The 19,121-nt window shown below is 37.9% G+C and overlaps 1 protein-coding gene across 1 annotated transcript; it reads left to right on the plus strand.

The window, feature by feature from the left end:
* The first annotated feature begins 16,654 nt into the window (after window positions 1–16,654).
* Window positions 16,655–18,294, plus strand: LOC122896340 (protein BEX1). The gene is made up of 3 exons (XM_044234450.1): window positions 16,655–16,805; window positions 17,201–17,278; window positions 17,660–18,294. Exon 3 carries the CDS (start codon window positions 17,665–17,667, stop codon window positions 18,049–18,051), a length of 387 nt encoding a protein of 128 aa, XP_044090385.1. The 5' UTR covers window positions 16,655–16,805; window positions 17,201–17,278; window positions 17,660–17,664; the 3' UTR covers window positions 18,052–18,294.
* The last annotated feature ends 827 nt before the right edge of the window (window positions 18,295–19,121 follow it).

Below are 19,121 nucleotides of genomic sequence, written 5' to 3' on the forward strand. Positions count from 1 at the left end.
ACAGATCAATAACTTTTATGCTATAGATGCAAATATCCTCAAAAAATACTAGCAAGCTGAATTTAGAAACATATCGAAAGAATTATAGACCATTACCAGGCAAAGTTAATCTCAAGAAAGTCAATATATGTATACACCATACTAATAGAATAAAAAACCTCACCACATTACTATTTCATGTCATCATTTCATTTCCATGAACTGCCCAAAAAGTTTTTTAAAAATACAACTCTTCATAATAATAAAGAAAACTCTCAAAAAAGTAGGAATAGAGGGAATATCCTTAACCTGATGAAGGACATAGAAGGAAAACCCACAGTTAACATTATAGTTGGTGGCAAAAAACTGGATGATTCCCTCCTATGAGCTGAAGCAAGACATAAATGCCTGCTTTTACCACTTCTAGTCAGCATTGTACTGGAGGTTTCCGACAGGGCAATTAGGCAAAAAACATGAAATCAAAAGGATCCACATTGGAAAAGGAGAAGTCAATCCATCTATATTTGCAGGCAACATTATCCTATACATAGAAAATCATTTAAAAATCTGTAAGAAAGCTACCAGAACTCATAAATGAATTCAAAGCTGCAGAGTACACAGATCACTGAACAAACCCAGTAGTGTTTGTATACACCTATGATGAACAATCTGTAAAGAAAATTAAGGAAACAATTCTATTTACAGTGTCATAAAAAGGAAAAAATGCCTAGGAAGATATTTAACCAAAAAAGTGCAAAGTTAACGTTCTGAAAATTACAAAGAATTACTGACATACATTAAAGACCTAAATAAATGGAAAGACATTCCATATTCATGAATTGGAGGATTAAATCTTTAAAATGGCAATACTCCTCAAAGAGCTCTACAGATTCAATGCAATCCCTACCAAAATTTTAATGAACTTTTTTGAAGAAATGAATAAATTGGGGCACCAGGGTGGCTCAGTCCCTTAAGCGTCTGTGTTTGTCTCAGGTCATGATCCCAGGGTCCTAGAATGGAGTCCCACACGGAGTTCCGCATCAGGCTTCCTGCTCAGTGGGGAGTCTGCGTCTTCCTCTCCCCCTGCTCATGCGCCCTCTCTCTCTCTCTCTCTCTCTCACGCACGTGCGCTCACTCCTTCTCTCTCAAATAAATTTAAAACAAAAGAAAAAGTAGATTTTCTTTCTTAAAAAAAGGTTTTATTTATATGACAGAGAGAACAAGTAGGCAGAGCCACAGGCAGAGGCAGGGAGAGGCAGAGAGAGGCAGGAAGCCGGTGTAGCTGGCTCCCAGCGGAGCAGGGATCCTGACCGCTGTGGAGGGGGCGGGGGCTGACCTTGAGACCCCCCTTCCCCCAGGTCAGGACCAGAGACAAAGGCAGCTGCTTAACAAACTGAGCCTCCCAGGAACCCCTAAAGTAGACTTTCTATTACATAATGGAATTGCAAGGAACTTGAAATAACCAAATAATCTTGTCAAAGAAGAACAAAGATGGAGGAATTACATTTCCTGATTTCAAATCTTACTAAAAGGCTATAATAATCAAAATAAGGTGGCACTGACGAAGGATAGATATACAAGTCAGTGGAATAAAATTGAAACTCTAGAAATAAACCCATATGCTATGGGCATTTGATTTTTGGAATGGCACCAAGATAATTTGATGGGGGAAAAAGTTGAATTTTCACAAATGTTACTGAGAGAATGAGATAACCACTTGCAAGAGAATAAAGCTGAACACCTCTCATCATGTACAAAAATTAAGTTGAAATGAATCACAGACCTAAATGTAAGAAACAAAACTATAAAACCCTTAAGTTTTTGTGACCTTGGATTAGACAATGGTTTCTTAGATATGACAGCAACAGCACAAAAAAATTAAAAAATCAGAAATCTTCAAAATTAAAAACTATTATGTTTCAGAGGATATCAAGAAAATGAAAAGATACTCAACAGAACATGAAAAAAATTTCAAATCATCTATCTGACAAGGAGCTTGTATCTAAAATATGTAAGGAGCTATTATATTGAATAATAAGAAGACAACCCAATTAAAAATGAGCAAATGATATGAATAGACATATATCAAAGAAAGTATAAATATGGCTGACAAACATATGAAACAATGTTCGATATCATGATAGTCATTTGGAAAATGCAAATCAAAACCACAGTGAAATATCACCTTATACCCATTAGGGTGGCTAACCAACCAATGTTGATAAGGATGTGGAAAACTTGGGACTCATGCATTGCTGATGGGAATGTAAAGCAGTGCAACCGCTTTGGAAATCATTTTGGCAGTTCTTCAAAAAGTTAAATATAGAATTAACATATGACCTAGCAATTTCACTCCTAGGTATATACACAGAGAAATAAAAACACATGTCCACATAGAAATTTGTTCATGAACGTTTATAGTAGTCTTATTCATATTAACCAAAACTTGGAAACAACTCATATGTCCATCAACTGATAAATGGATAATTATAATGTGGTAGGTTGGTACAATGGAATATTATTTGGCAATAAAAATAAAGTACTAATACATGCTACAACATGAATGAACCTTGAAAACAATAGAGTAAGTGAAAGAAGACTGTCAAAAAAGATCACATTTTGTATGATTCCATTTCTATGAAATTTCCAGAATAGACAAATCTATAGAAATAGAAATTAGATTAGTGATTACATAGGCTTGGTAGCTTGGAGAGAAATAGGGAGTTACTTCAAGTAGGTTTCCTTTAGAGGTAATTAAAGTGTTCTAACATTGACTGTAGTAATAGTTGCACTATTCTGTGAACATACTAAAAAAGCATTGACTTACACACTTCAAACTGGGGAATTAAATGATATGAATTATATTTCAATAAAGTTTTTATTTAAGAGCAGTCAATGAACACATGGCAATAGAAACTACGGAAACTGCACCACAGTAAAAAATAAATGAGAGGTTGATCAATACAAAGTAGTATAACTGGAAATGTGCCTCAGACAAAGAAGAAAGCATGTGAGACAAAAAATAGATTGAAAAATATAATGGCTGGGTGCCTGGGTGGCTCAGTCAGTTAAGCACCTGACTCTTGATTTTGGTTCAGGTCATGATCTTGGGGTTGTGAGATTAAACCCCAGGTCAGACTCCGCACTGAGAATCTCTCTCTCCTTCTGCTCCACCCCCAGCTTACACTCTTTCTCTCTTACATAAATAAAATCTTTTAAGTTAAAGAAAAATATAATGGCTGAAATAGTTCTAAGTTTTATGAATATTATAAACTCACAGATCCAAGAAGCATAATAAACCTCTAGTAGGAGAAACAAAAAGAATTCACATCACTCTCATGTTCACTGCAGCATTATTTATTATAGCTAAGCTATGGAAACAAACTAAGTATTCATCAGTGGGTGAATAAACAAACTGTGGTATATATAGACAATGGGATATTATTCAGCTATAAAAAAGAAAGAAATCTTCCTATTTGTGACAACATGGGTGGACCCCGACGGCATTGTACTAAGTGAAATGAGTTAGAGAAAGGCAAATATGATATCTTATTTATATGTGGAATATTTAAAAAAAAAGAAGAACCCACCAAACTCATAAATATAGACAATGGATTGGTGGTTGCCAGAGGCATGGGTTGGGGGATAAGTGAGAAAAATGGGTGAAAACAGTCAAAAGGAAGTCAAAACTTCCAGTTATAAAATAAAGAAGTCCTAGGGTTGTAATGTACAGCATGGTGAGTATAGTTAATATTACTATATGGTAGGAAAAAATGTAAAATATCTCATTTTTATTTTGATTACACGTTGAAAGGATCATATATTGTATATAAGGGGTAAATAAATGGAATTATAGTGAGAAAAATACTGTACTGTGTATTTTAAAGTTGCTAAGAGAGCAGATCTTAAAAGTTTTCATCCAAGGAAGAAAATCTGTATCCTGTCCTCATTGGTCAGTTTCCCCCACTGAGTTGGTGGAGTAAGGTTTTAGCACTTTGTGAGCAAGATGATTTACTGGTAGTTGTTGGAAGTAGTCGTAGGGAAAAAAAAGAAAAAAATGTACGTATGTGTGTTGATGAATGTTAAGTAGACTTACTGTGGTATTATTTTGCAGTATACCAATATCAAATCATTATGTTGTACACCTGGAACTAATATAATATGTCAATTATATCTGTACTTTAATTTTTAAGATTTTATTTATTCATTTCACACACACACACAGAGCATAAGCAGGGGGAGCAGCAGGCAGAGGGAGAGGGAGAAGCAGTCTCTATGGTGAGCAAGGAGCCCGATATGGGGCTCAATCCCCTGGGATCATGACCTGAGTAGAAGGCAGACTCTTAACCGACTGAGCCACCCAGGCGCCCCTTATCTGTACTTTGAAAAGAAGGCCAAATCAAAGTATATCATAATCAAAGTCCTAAAAAGCAGTTGCTAAGAGAAAATCTGTATAGAAACCTCAGAAAAAGGTTGTGTTATAGACTAAAATATAAATTTAAGCATGATTCCACACAGTACGAGAATTTACAAGAAGACAATGAAATTACAACTTTAAGAGACTGAAGGAAAAAATGTAAACTCAGAATTCTATATCCAGTGAAAATATCCTTTAAAAATCAAGATGAATAAAGGCTTTTCCCAACAAACAAAGGTCAATGTATTCACCATCATGCTACTATAAGAAATAGTAAAGGGAGTTTTGAGGTGGAAGAAAAATGATGTTTGCTGGAAATGTGCCTCTCTACATAGAAGAAAGAAGTGTACAGAAAATGGCAAATATGTGGCTATATACATTGGAGGTTTGGAGACCAAAGAAGCGCCAGTGTAGCAGTTCAAGCTCAGAAGCCAACTGCTGGCAGAATTCCTTCTTGCCTGGGGGAGGTTAAGTCTTTTGCTTCATTCAGGCCTTCAACTGATTAGACGAGGCCCACCTTATGGAGAGTGTCACTCAAAGTCCACCAACTTAAATGTCAGTCTCATCCAAAATGGCCCTCACAGAAACATTCAGAATAATGTCTCAGTCAATAGTAGAAACTACCATGGGAAGGGACAATTAGAAAAATAGTTTGTTTCAGGGTGCATGGCTGACTCAGTGGAGGGTGTGACTCTTGATCTTGAAGTTGTGAGTTTGAGCCTCATGCTGGGTATAGAGACTACTTAAAAATAAAATCTCAAAAAAAGAAAAATAGTTTGTTTGACTTAATATTTTAAAATGAAGGTTTTATTCCTCCTGTTACCAAGGTGTACTTTCAGTGCTATTTGGACTTGCATGAATAGCACTTACAGAGTATGTTCTCTGACTATAAAAAGTTAATTAGTCAAAAATAAGAAATAAAAAATATCTAGAAAAAACACCAATGTTTTAAATAACACTTGTAAATAATCCACAGGTCAAAAAAATTCATCACAAATTAGAAATATTTCAAACTCAGTGATAACATATTAGATAGATGCTAAAACAAAGCTTAGAGGAAAATCTGTACTTTTAAATGTCTATATTAGAAGAGACATTTAAAATTAATGATCTAAATTTCCATCTACAGAAGCTTACTTTTCCAAAGTAAATAGAAGCAAAGAAATAGTAAAATAAGGCAGAAAACAGCTAAATAAAAAACCAGAAAAAATTAACAAAGCCAAATATTGGTTCTTTGAAAATACTATAAAAGCATTAAATGTCTAAGAAATGAATCAAGAATAAAAGAAATCACAAATTATCAATATCAGGGTTGAAATAAGGCTATGACCACACATTGTACAGACATAGTAAGGAAATATTGTGAGCAACTTTATGCCAATAAAGTCAAAGACATAGATGAATAGATGAAATGGTAAAATTACTTGAAAAGAAAAACTTTCCAAACTAACTAAAGAAGAAACAAATTTGAGTAAATTTTTTGAAGGACAAAAAAATATGTATTTTGCAAAAGAATCAGATTCTGGCTTTAATATATTCATGTATTTGTAAACTGATGTTAAAATGCTCTCAAAAATATTATTTAGGAAGGCACAAATTGGTAGCATCAACTTTTCATTTATAGCTTTTTCTAAGCAAGATTCCAAGAAACTGCCACTTTAATTTTTCCCTTCCAGTACTTTAAGAACTTCAAGGTTCAAAATGAACTGTAAGTAAAACTCTCATTCACAAACTACTAAACTAAGAGTTAATAATACATTGGCTAGTGAGTGGAATATGAAAGTGCAGCCTACCTTATCAAAAGAGAAAAGTTCTTATGGCATTGGATTTAGAGATTAGTAAAGAATTTGGGACAAAATCTCTCATGACTGTGGAAAATCAGAATTCTTCTTGAGGTGAATGGGGTTTTAATATCTAAGCAATAGAAACTAAATGCAGAAGTACGAGATAACATTGTAGTTTTCCTGAACATCAAAAGGTAACAGTTAAAGCATTACAAATAAGGTATGGTGAAAACTGAGTTAGAAGAGCTCAGTTACCACTCTAGGCTAGAAACTAATAAATAAATCTGTAATTTCTAATTTTAAAAAAGTTTGGCTTCACATTTAATTTTTTAACAGTATATATTCTCCCATACCCCCTGCTTGTGTTCCTTCTCTCGCTGTCAAATAAATAAAATCTTTAAAAATAAATGAAAAAAGAAAATCAGCAAACTTTCCCAATGATAAAGGAAACCATGATAAACCTGCAGAAAATATATTTAGTCATGAAATAGTATACATTTTCCCCATAAGATCAGGAATAAGGGCAGGTTCTTCACTTTCATCATTCTTATCCATCATTGTACTTAATTCACAGATGACACAATTTTGAAAAGAAAAATTCTAAAGAATATGCAAAAAAGCTACTAGAACTAATTGAGTTTAGAAATGGTGTAGGATGCAAGGTCAATATGCAAACAGCAAGTGTATTTCTTTTTTTAAGATTTAATTTATTAGTTGGTTTATTTATTTATTTATAAGATTTTATTTATTTATTTGACAGAGAGAGCGAGATTACAAGTAGGCAGAGAGGCAGGCAGAGAGAGGGGGAAGCAGGCTCCCTGCTGAGCAGAGAGCCTGATGCAGGTCTCAATCCCAGGACCTGGGATCACGACCTGAGCCAAAAGCAGAGGCTTAATCCACTGAGCCACCCAGGCACCTGGTTTATTTATTTATTTATTGAGAGAGAGAGAGAGAGTGTGTGTGTGTGTGTGGAGGGGTGCAAAGGGAGAAGGAGATTGAGACTCTCAGGCAGACTCCAAGCTGAAAGAAAAGCCTGGCTTCCAGCTTCATCTTACAATCCTGAGATAATGACCTGAGCCAAAATCAAGAGTCCAATGCTTAACTGACTAAGTCACCCAGGTACCCCAGCAATTGTATTTCTGTATACTAGCAGTGAACAATTGAAATTGTGATTGAAATTTATAAATAAAACAAAATCAATATCATTAACAATAGCTTGAGAGTCTTAGAGACAGGGCTAGCAAAATATGTAAACATGGACATTAGAAACTACAAGACACAGTTGAGAGAAATTTAAAAATATAGAGATTTATCATGTTTATGGATCAGAAGACTGATTATTGTTAAAATGTCAATCCTCCTTTCTTTTTTTTTTTAGATTTTATTTATTTGTGAGAGAGAGAGGGAGAGAGAGCGAGCACAGGCAGAGGCAGAGGGAGAAGCAGGCTCCCCGCCGAGCAAGGAGCCCGATGTGGGACTCGATCCCAGGACGCTGGGATCATGACCTGAGCCGAAGGCAGCTGCTTAACCAACTGAGCCACCCAATCCTCCTTTCCAAGTGATCTATAGATTCAATGTAATCACAATCAAAATCTGAGAAGGCATTTCTGTAGAAATTGACAAGATGCCTCCAAAATGTATATGAATTTATAATAGCTAATAATTATAAAAATGAAGAACAAGTCAGGAGGACTCAAATTTTTGATGATATGATATAGCTACAGTGACAAGGCAGTGATGGTGGGGTGCAGAATTGATATATAGATCAGTGGAACAGAATACATAGTCCAGAAATACATCCAAAAGCATATAGTCAATTGGTGTTCAACATAGATGCCAAGATACCTCACAGGGTATTCTTTTTTTTTTTTAAAGATTTTATTTATTTGTCAGAGACAGAGGGAGAGAGAGCGAGCACAGGCAGACAGAATGGCAGGCAGAGACAGAGGGAGAAGCAGGCTCCCTGCTGAGCAAGGAGCCCGATGCGGGACTCGATCCCAGGACGCTGGGATCATGACCTGAGCCGAAGGCAGCTGCTTAACCAACTGAGCCACCCAGGCGTCCCCCTCACAGGGTATTCTTGATCTTCATCTGATACTTCGCACAGAAAATAATTTGAAATGGATCATATACATGAATATAAAACCTAAAACTATGAAACTTGTTTATCATGAGGTCACTAGGAGATTCTAAGATCTCACTATCACTGCCCTTGCTATCATGTTAAGATTTTTGAAATGGTGTCTTGGGTCATATTTATGTAAATAAAAAGAAATCTCATGAGTTCTAAGGCATTTTTATTGTAAAATGCAACCCAGAAAAATTAAAAATGTAAACATTAGTGAAATAGCATAAGATGAACCCTCTTAATAACCATAACTCAGATCAATAAATAAAACTTACAGCCTCCCTAGAAGCTCCTCTATATGCCCCATCCTAATTGAAGCCCCCCTTTTCTACCCTGAAAGTAACCACTATCCTGACTTTTTTAGTAATCATTTTCTTTGATTTCTTTTTGTTTTTATCTTCCAAGTATGCATACCTGGACATTATATTTTAGTCTTGCCCTTTAAAAAAATGTTTACGTTTATTTAAAGTCTTTACTAATGTACAGGCTTTTGCTGCATTTCTTTTTCTTACACATTAGCTATGGAAAAACTTGGGCTGTTTGATTTGTGGACTTTCTTAGAGTCTAGATTTTGCTCACTGCCTACATATAGTTCAACCTGATCCTCTTTCCTCTAATTCCTGCAAGTTGGCAACTTAAATAGGAGATTAAAATATTGACTCTAACAGTTTGCCCTTATCAGATATCATTTGGTGACTACAGGTCACCAAATTGGGACCGACTTGACTTTCAAGTCTTCTGTTGATATTTTACAGTTATCTTTAAGTGAGATCCTGTGCTCTTAACATTAATTAATGCAACCTGCCATATTAATTTGTCTAGTGGCTCTGTCTTGATATGTCAGAGTCTTGTCTGACTCTCACCCCTTCCATAGCCAGTAAGCCCGTCATTCTTCACTGTGACAACAGAATTCATCATTATCCTGTTTTAGGCCCTCATGACCTTTTATCTGAACTACTAGGGCAAACCATTCTCTGGTGCTCTTCCCTCTATCCTCCCCCCTCCCCTTTCGAGATACTTAAGTAAGGTTACACAGCTGGTTAATGTTGAATCAAGGAACCAACCCAATTTTAGAATGAGGATTGTCTCAAAATGTTCCTATGTTTTCTCCCATCTTTGTTCACTGATGAGTTATTTTGGGGAACCCTTCTCACACCCAGTACTGCCTTGTATGTTCTGAATGATAAAGACTAGGTCTCAAGAGAAAGGCACAACATTGGTGAAACATATACTGTCTCTGGGTAAACCAAATATCCTTTCACGTGAGGCCATTTAGAGACTGCTAAACAAAAGGGTGAACGAACTATCTGACCAACAGAAGCTAGAAGAAGGAAATGATCAGTGTGGCCTAAAATAGAGAAAGCCTCGAGGAGGATAAGGACCTTGACCCGGGCCTCAGAACATGGGAAAGATCTAGAAATAAGGTAGGAAAGAGAGAAAAGAACTATCTGACTGAACCCAGGCCCACCCCCATCTTTACCATTAATCACTCTGTCCTGTCTCATGCTGTTTTGTGGGTACAAGTCCACTTACTTCTCCTCTAGAGGTGCTTAGGTCTACTGATGGTTTGTGATCACAAAGCAGGTTCAGTGCAAGCCCTCTATGACATGAAGTCAGGAAATCTGTGTTCTGCACTTCCCCGAGGGCTTTCTCACTTATCTTCAGGTAATAGAATCCGAATCTGTTAACCTTTCTGTATGGGAACTGAGGCATGCACATTTAAAATACAGGTGCCTCACTGAGTCTGTAAATCCATTCCTAAGCATCCATCCTAAGGAAATAATGAATAACGCTCACAAAAATCCTATAACAATGTTATAATAAATATGGATGATCAAGTTCTCCTTATACTGTAATGATATTCACCCAGTTGATTTTTCTTAAGTATGAATAGAGAAAACCTTATGCTTTGCACTAAACTGGGGTTGTGTGTGGATGTATTTCAGATAAACAACTTTGCCAGCGTTTGACTGATAAGGGTAACCTTATTATTATTACTCCTTTTAGCCAAGATGGCAAATTTTCCCCATATTTTTTTAAGTTGAACAATTTACTATGAGAAGAGTAATGTCTGTTTTGCATTAAATATGTATGTAAAAAAAATACATATGTAAAAGTGACCAAATCATGAGTACCTAGTTCAGTGAAGTTTTGCAAAAAACATTTAACCAGTACTCAATGAAACAAAAGAAAACCCCCCAGACCATTACCAACATTGTAGAAACTCTGTTTCAGTCATTGTTTAAGGATGCTGCTACCTTGAATTCTAACATCATAGCTTTGCCTGTGTTTAAACTCATAAAACTCATGTACATTATTCCTTTTCACTTTACCTTCTTTATCTCAACATTATGTTTGTGAGTTCCAACCATACTATATGTAGTTGTAATTTGTACATTTTTATTACTGAATAACACCTCACTGTGTAAATATATGATAATTATTTATACATTTTCCTGATGAAGAGCATTCAGGGGATGCCTGGGTGGCTCAGTCAGTTAAGCATCTGCCTTAGGTTCAGGTGATGATCCCAGGGTTCCGCATCAGGCTCCTTGCTCTTCAGGGAGCCCACTTTTCCCTCTGTCTGCCACTCTCCCTGCTCATGCTCTCTCTCTGACAAATAAGTAAATAAAATGCTTTTTAAAAAAAGAATATTTGGGTCTGTGCTAATTTCTGGCAACATAACAAATTCTATTATAAACATATGTGTAAATGTTGTTTGGTAAACCAATGCACACATTTTTATTATGGGTATATCTAGAGTGAGATTGCTTGATTGTAAAGTATACATATATTTATCTTTGTTAGACTGTGCCAAACAGCTTTTCAAAGTGGTAGTGCCAGTTCCTGTTGTACCACATCTGCATAAACACTTAACACTTTCTGTCTTTATTATTTTAGATATTCTAGGGGGGAGGGTGTTTAGTGGTATGACATGTTGGTCTTAACTTGTATTTCTCTGCAAACTAATGAAGTTGAACATATTTTCACAAATTTATTAGGATTAGGATATTCTGGCTTTTTGAAGTGCTGTTTTAAGGCATTTGCCCACTTTTAAATTAGATTGTCTGTCTTTTTAAAATTTATTTGTAAGAATTTGTCAAATATATGTGTTCCTTATACCTTTTCCTAGTTTGTGGCTTGATTCATTATTCTTTTAATGGTGTCTTCTGATGAACAGACATTTCTGATATTAATAAAGTGCAATGTACTATTATTTTTATCCTTCATTATTAATGCTTTTTGTGTCCTCTTTAATAATACTGCCTATTCAAGAGAAACAAAAGTAAAAATGAATTATTGGGACTTCATGGAGATAAAAAACCTTCTGCACCACAAAGGAAACGATCAACAAAACTAAAAGGCAGTCTACAGATTGGGCAAAGATATTTTAAAATGACATATTTGATAAAGGGTTGGTATCCAAAATCTGTAAAGAACTTACCAAACTCAACATCCAAAAAAAAAAAATCCAGTTAAGAAATGGGCAGAAGACACGAAGAAATGCTTTTCCAGATAAGACATCCAGATGGCTAACAGACACATGAAAAGATGCTCAACATCATCCATCATCAGGGAAACACCATCAAAACCAACATGAGATATCACCTCACACCTGTCAGAATGTCTAAAATTAACACAGGAAACAACAGATGTTGGGGAAGATGTGGAGAAGGGGGAACCCTCTTATACTGTTGGAAGGAATGCAAACTGGTGCAGCCACTCTGGAAAACAGTATGGAGCTTCCTCAAAAATGTTAAAAATAGAACAACCCTATGATCCAGCAATTGTACTATACCATTTTTATCCAAAAGATACAAAAATACAGATTCCAAGAGGGTGTATGCATTTCGATGTTCAAAGCAGCATTACAACAATAGCCAAACTACAGAAAGAGCCCAAACATCCATCAACTGATGAATGGATAAAGATGTGGTATATATACACAATGGACTATTACTCAGCCACAAAAAAAACAAAAGAAAGAAATCTTGACATTCACAAGGAGGGGATGCAACTAGAATGTATTATGGCAGGCAAAGTAAGTCACAGAAAGACAAACACCGCATGGTTTCATTTATATGTGGAAATTAAGAAACAAAACAGATGAACATATGGGAAGGGAAAAAAAGAAAAAAGAGAGGGAAACAAACCATAAAAGACTCTTAAAGATAGAGAACAAACTGAGAGGTGATGGAGGGAGGTGGGAGAAGGATGGCTAGATGGGTAGTGGATATTAAAGAGGGTACTTGAGGGATGCCTGGGTGGCTCAGTCAGTTAAGCATCTATTTTGGCTCAGGTCATGATCTCAGGGTCTTGGAATTGAGCCCTGCATCCGGCTCCCTAATCAGAGGGAAAGGTGCTTCTCCCACTCCCTCTGCCCCTCCACCCATGCTCATGCTCTTTCTCTCTCTCAAATAAATAAAACCTTTTTTTAAAAAAGAGAGTATTTGATATGATGAGCACTGGGTGTTGTATGTAACTGATCAATCACTGAATTCTACTGTATGTTAACTAACACTATATGTTAACCAACTAGAATTTTTTTTTTAAAGTTGAAAAAAAAAAAAAAAAAGAATACTGCCTACTCCAAAGTCATGAAGATGATTTCCTGTGTATTTCTGTCACTCCTGTAGAATGGCATTGTCTTTCCCATTTAGATCTGCAATTCACTGGGAGTTTATTTTGTGTGTTATTTAGGGTAGAGTTGGCATATACTTTTTTCACATATGGCTATCCAACTGATCTGTTACCACTTTTTAGGGAAAAAAAATCTTTTCCGCATTTCACTGCAGTGTCATCTTTGCCATAAATCGGCAGTATGTGTAGGTATGTTTCACAGGTCTGTGCATGCATGCATGTGTACACAAATGTATTAATATTTGAGACAATATTACACTATTTATTCATAATTTACTCACTATAGGACTGTATTAAGTTTCATATCTACTGGTGGAGGTTTTGGTGCTCCCTTCTTTAAGATTCTCTTGGCTACATTTGTTTTTTTTGTTGTTTTTTTTTTTGCATTTCCATATACATAGTTAGAATTTGCTTGTCAACAAAAAATAACCAGATGATATTTTTTATATGGATTGCATTGAATTTATAGTTCAATTTGGGAATAATTGACGACTTTAAAATATTGAGTCATTCAATCCATGAACCCAGTATATTTCTTCTTTAATGTTTCTCAGAATTATTTTATAATTTTTAGTGTAGAGGTCTTGCAAGTATTTTAATTAGGTTTACTTATTTTTTTTAAGATTTTATTTATTTATATGACAGAGAGAGATCAAAAGCAGAGGGGCAGGCAGAGAGAGAGGAAGGGAAGCAGGCTCCCTGCTGAGCAGAAAGCCTGATGTGGGGCTCGATTCCAAGACCCTGAGATCATAACCTGAGCCAAAGGCAGAGGCTTAACCCACTGACCCACTCAGGTGCCCCTAGATTTATTTTTAGATATTTGATTTTTAATCAATTTATTGGGATATAATTTACATACAATAAGATGCATACATTTTAACTATACAGTTCAGCGATTTCAACAAATGTATTTGCCTGTGGAGTCACTACCCCATCAAGACACAGAACATTTCCCACAGCTAAAAAAGTTATTTTATTTCCCGTTTTATACTTAGAAAAATTTCAACCTTCAAGCCAGGCAAACACTGATTTCATCCAATCTGTATCAACATAAATTAGTTTTGCCTCTTCCAAAGCTTTATATAAATGGAATCAAACAGAATGCACTCTTTTGTGTCTGATATATTTCCCTGAGTATAATGTTTTTTGAGATTTATCTATGTTACTGCTTGCACCAGTAGTTTGTTCCTTTTTATGTCTTCGTAGTACCCTAACATATGAATACATCACAATTTGTTTATACATTTACTTGCTGATGGATATTTGGATTATATCCACTTAGGGGCTATCCTAAATGAAATTGCCATGAACATTCCCATACAAATTTTTAAAAAAGATTTTATTTATTTATTTTTCAGAGAGAGAGATAGCACAAGCAGGGGGAGCAGCAGGCAGAGGGAGAGCACACTCCGCACTGAGCAGAGAACCTGACTCCAGTCTTGATCCCAGGACAGTGAGATAATTACCTGAGCCAAGGCAGATGCTTAACCGACTGGAGCCACCCAGGAATTTCCCTATACGAATCTTTTTGAGGAAATATGGTTTGAATTTTGCTTGGGAAAATTTTTAAGAGTGGAATTTTTTGGACATACAGTAAGTGTAAGTTTAACTTTTCAAGAAACTATCAAAAAGCCTTTTTAAAGTGGTTGAACTTCTCACCAGCAATGATTGAAGAAGATTTCCAGTTGTTACATGTCTTCAATAATACTTGGAATTGTCAGACTTTTTAATTTTAGCAATTCTGTCGGCTATGTTGTGGTATTTCATTGTTTGTGTTTGTTTTACATTTTCCTGATGATTAATGACTTTGAGCATCTTTCCATGAGCTCTTTGGTGATTTATACATATATGTACTTTAGTGAAAAACTTGTTCAAATCTGTTGATGACTTTTCATTATATTGTTTACCTTATTTTGAATTTTAAGAGGCCTTTATATATCTCCTGGATACAAACGCTTTGTTGGTTACACCTACTGAAAAATTTTTTCTCAGCTTCCCAGGTCATTTTCTTAACCATATCTCTCACAAAGCAGAAGGTTTTTTTTATTTTAAATTCATTGTCTATGTAAACTCCACTACTATACTACCTTTATTAGTGCATCTTCAATCTGGAAATCAGGTAATATAATTTTCAACATCTGTGGTTTTTTTTCAAAATTATTGTCTATACTAGGTCCTTCAAATTTCCATATAAATTTGGGGGTAATTTTGTCAAGTTATACAAAGATGCCTGCTAAAATTTTGATTGTGACTGATCTAAATTTATAGATTAATTTGGAGATAATTGATGTCTTAATAGTACTGAATTTTCTGATCCAACACCTTGGACTTTCTTATATTTATCTTTACATGTTATCTATACATTTATATTTATCTATCTATGTAAAATACATATAACTTCAATTTACAATTGTTCATCACTACCATATGAGAATACAATTGAGTTTTTTTTAAATATCCATCTATAGCTGCAACCTCACTGAATTAAAGTACTGGTTCCATAGCAGGTTTATTCCAGATCCCTTAGGATTCTCTAAATATATGATCATGTGATTTGCAAATAAAGACTTACATATTGCCTTTTGAACTAGAAATTTGTGAAGGAATTTTCATTGCTGGTGTTGATTTAATTCTAAAAATTCCTAAAGACTGCTGCACTACTGACTCATTGGCACTTCATGGAAGGATCTCGTGTATCCAGGGGCCCCTAACAAGAGGAGCCATCAGCTGCCCTGCCTTTTTCCAAGTTCTAAAAAAAGAAGCTGCCTGTAGAGTCTATATTTATATAATGACTTAACAGAAGAGACGGTTGAGTTATCCCCCAGCTATAATTCTAATTTTCAAATTAACATAACTTTCTGTCTCTTTAACAAAAAAAAGTATATTGGGGCGCCTGGGTGACTCAAGTCGGTTAAGCATCTGCCTTCCACACAGGGCATGATAGGGAGTCCTGGGATCAAGTGGTCCACCCACTCCTTGCACCGCGGAAAGCCTGCTTCTCCCTCTGCTTGCTCTGCCAGGGTGTGCTTTCTTTCTGAAAAATAAATAAATACACTTTTTAAAGTACACTGATTTTTAGGGTGCTTAACATAAAAGGAACAAAACAGATATTAAGAATTTTTCAAAATTCCCTCTCCTGGACTCTTCTTGACACATCTTTCCTATGCATTTTAGTGGAGGGAAAATGGAGAACATTGGCAGCAGTAAGGACAGTAAGTGGAAGAAGGCGTATCCTTAGAGCAGACAAGAGAAGAGGCAAGTCCCCAGGGAAGAACTGGGAAAGGCCAGCAGGCCCCTGAGAAGACACTGCCCTTCCCCAGCAGGCACAGAAAGGCCCAGGAATATACAGAAAAGGGAGAGCCAGAGAGCCCAGCCTGGTGCTGTTAAAAAGGACCCAGCAGGGGCACCTGGGTGGCTCAGTGGGTTAAAGCCTCTGCCTTCCGCTCAGGTCATGATCCCAGGGTTCTGGAATCGAGCCCCACATCGGCATCGGGCTCTCTGCTCACTGGGAGCCCGCTTCCTCCTCTCTCTGCCTGCCTCTCTGCCTACTTACGATCTCTGTCAAATAAATAAATAAAATCTTTATTTTAAAAAAAAGGACCCAACAGCAGAGGGGAGCGAGCTGCGTTGGCCAACTGCCTGTGCGCCACCCTGCGGGCAGAAGCCCGCACAGAATGGGGGCGGTGCCACTCGCGGTGACGAAGGCCTCACGTGAGCCGCCAACGCTGAGTCGCGCGCCTCGCTGTAGCGTCAGAGCCGGCCTTCGCTCGCTCACTTTTCGGTGTCTACACCTGGTGGCCGTGCGGGCGCGCGGGCCAGAAGCGTTCCCGAAGAGTCAGACGCGGAGGGGAAGCAGGTAAGGGACCGGGAGGAGGGGGAGCGTTCCCTGGTCTGGGTGTGGGATAGCCCACGCGGCCCGCCGAGCCCTGCTGGGGGGCCGGCTGCCCCGGAGCGAAGCGGCGCAAGGACCGCAGCGCTCACACTGCCCCGCAGCCCACGTTTGGCCGCAGAAAACGGTAGGCAGAGGGCTGGACGGCGGTGAAGCGACGACCCTTCGGAAACACCTGCCTCTTGCACTCCCGCCCCGCCCCCGTCCTTGGTGTAGAAAATGGTGGTCAGCGCTGGGGATGGGACGGCTGGGTGTGTGGGCGAGGCGGCCGTGGCGGGTCCGGGCGGAGCTGGGTAGCTTCGGGTCGGCGGGGAGCGCTCGGCTGCCGCAGCCCCCGCTGTCCCCACCCCGGCCCTCTGCAGGTGTGCAAGTCTAAGTGTCGCCGCGGCGCACTCTCGGCGAGAATCGGGAGGAGGAGGAGACTGCAAGGATAGGCCCAGGTCGGTGCGGGGGACAGTGGGAGCCGGGGGCGGGGGAAACGTGTGGAAAGCCCTGAGACCCCAAATTCCCTCGCGCCCCCCACCCCTCGCCCAGCCTGTCCTCCATCTTGATGCCTGCAGAGGCCTGGGCAGGGATTGGCAGGGAAAATGGTGGGCTTCGGGGGGGGGGCGGAGAGGAGCGACAGGGAGGTGCGAGGGGGAGGGCTCGGATCGGGGCCCCCTAGAGGGCGTAGGAAGCCTCTGATGTGGGAAAATGAAATTTTAAAAAGCCTAAGAGATCCAGGGCTCTGAGTCTTGGAATGTGCGTAGTAGGGCCTCTGTCCTCGGTGCTGATCAGTCCCACTAAGAAAATAATTTCTTCTCTCCTCTTTTGTCTCTCAGGAGCAATGGCGTCCAAAGAGGAACAAGCAGTAAAAAATCTCAACGTGGAGAATGCCAAACAGGAAAATGAAAAAAAGGATGAAAAGGAGCAGGTTGCTAATAAAGGAGAGCCTTTGGCCCTCCCTTTGGAAGCTGGTGAATATTGTATGCCTAGAGTAAATCGTAGGCGGTTCCGTGTTAGGCAGCCCATCCAGCAGTATAGATGGGACATGATTCAGAGGCTTGGAGAACCACAGGGAAGAATGAGAGAGGAGAATATGGAAAGGATTGGGGAAGAGATGAGACAGCTGATGGAAAAGCTGAGGGAAAAGCAGTTCAGTCATAGTCTGCGCGCAGTTAGCACCGACCCTCCTCACCATGACCATCATGATGAGTTTTGCCTTATGCCTTGAATCCTCATGTTTTTCCTGAAGTTAATAGGAAGACACACCTTCCTAAAGTTAATGTTCTCAGTGTACCTTTGTTGTCAACCTTTTGGTGTTACATGTTTCTTGTGGGTCTCCTATGACCAACTTCTAACTGAATGTTGTATTTTGACCCAAAATGTAAGATTCTGTCAGCAAGGGAGTTTTACCCTATTGCATGGCAAGATGTTCAGTATATATTGTGAAGTTAATAAAGCAGCTTAAAAGACATTCTCTGTATTCTCTTTTAGTTCAGATCTTCTATATTTTATACATGAACACACAGTCGAAGTATATAAAGTAAAATGTTAAAGTGTTTATCTCTTTATGGTAGAATTATGAATAATTTTTATTTTTTATCTATATTTTCTCATTTCAGAACTAAACACCTATTACCTAGTGAAAGGGCTTGGCCACCTGATAAAAGCAATGTGAGCACTTACCTAAACAGTTGTGACACAATCTGTTTTAGCTTACCTCTGGATCTCATATTTAGAAGTATAAACCTAATAATGATAGGAGACAGATCTCTTTAAGAATCATACTTATATTAAAAAAAGAATCATACTTATAAAGAAAAATCATACTTATCAGCAAGATGATAATAGCTCCAAGAGCTGCCTTGTATACTTAATGAAGCCGCAAGTTTGTAAGTTCCCACTGGAATGAGCATGACCCAACACTTTAATCCCTTCAGCTATTTGGAAAAGTTTCCAAAGCCAGGTTTTTATGTGAACTAAGGGGTAGGTCCTTCTGTTCCTTTGCTACTGTGCCCCATTTCCGTCTTTTCCCCTGGATATTAATGTTCAGGAATCCTCAAGGTGAGAAAGTCTAACTGATTTTTTTCTGGAACACTCAATAAATTGCATCCTCACTCTTACGAAAGTGTGAATAAGTCCCCTCTCCATTTTTAGCTTCATGTAAAGACCATATCTGTCTAGTCCTCTCTTTCCTTAGATGTGTAGTCCTTTTCTAAGAAACCTCAGTTCATTATACTATATTAAAGATGCGTAATGGGACACAGGTCACTTTCAATCTGAGACAATCCTTCCTTATCC

This window comes from Neovison vison, chromosome X (assembly GCF_020171115.1).
Source record: "Neovison vison isolate M4711 chromosome X, ASM_NN_V1, whole genome shotgun sequence".
Taxonomy (NCBI): domain Eukaryota; kingdom Metazoa; phylum Chordata; class Mammalia; order Carnivora; family Mustelidae; genus Neogale; species Neogale vison.

Excerpts from the sequence above, each read along its gene's own strand:
- LOC122896340 (XM_044234450.1), top strand. The coding sequence starts at position 17,665 with ATGGCGTCCAAAGAGGAACAAGCAGTAAAAAATCTCAACGTGGAGAAT.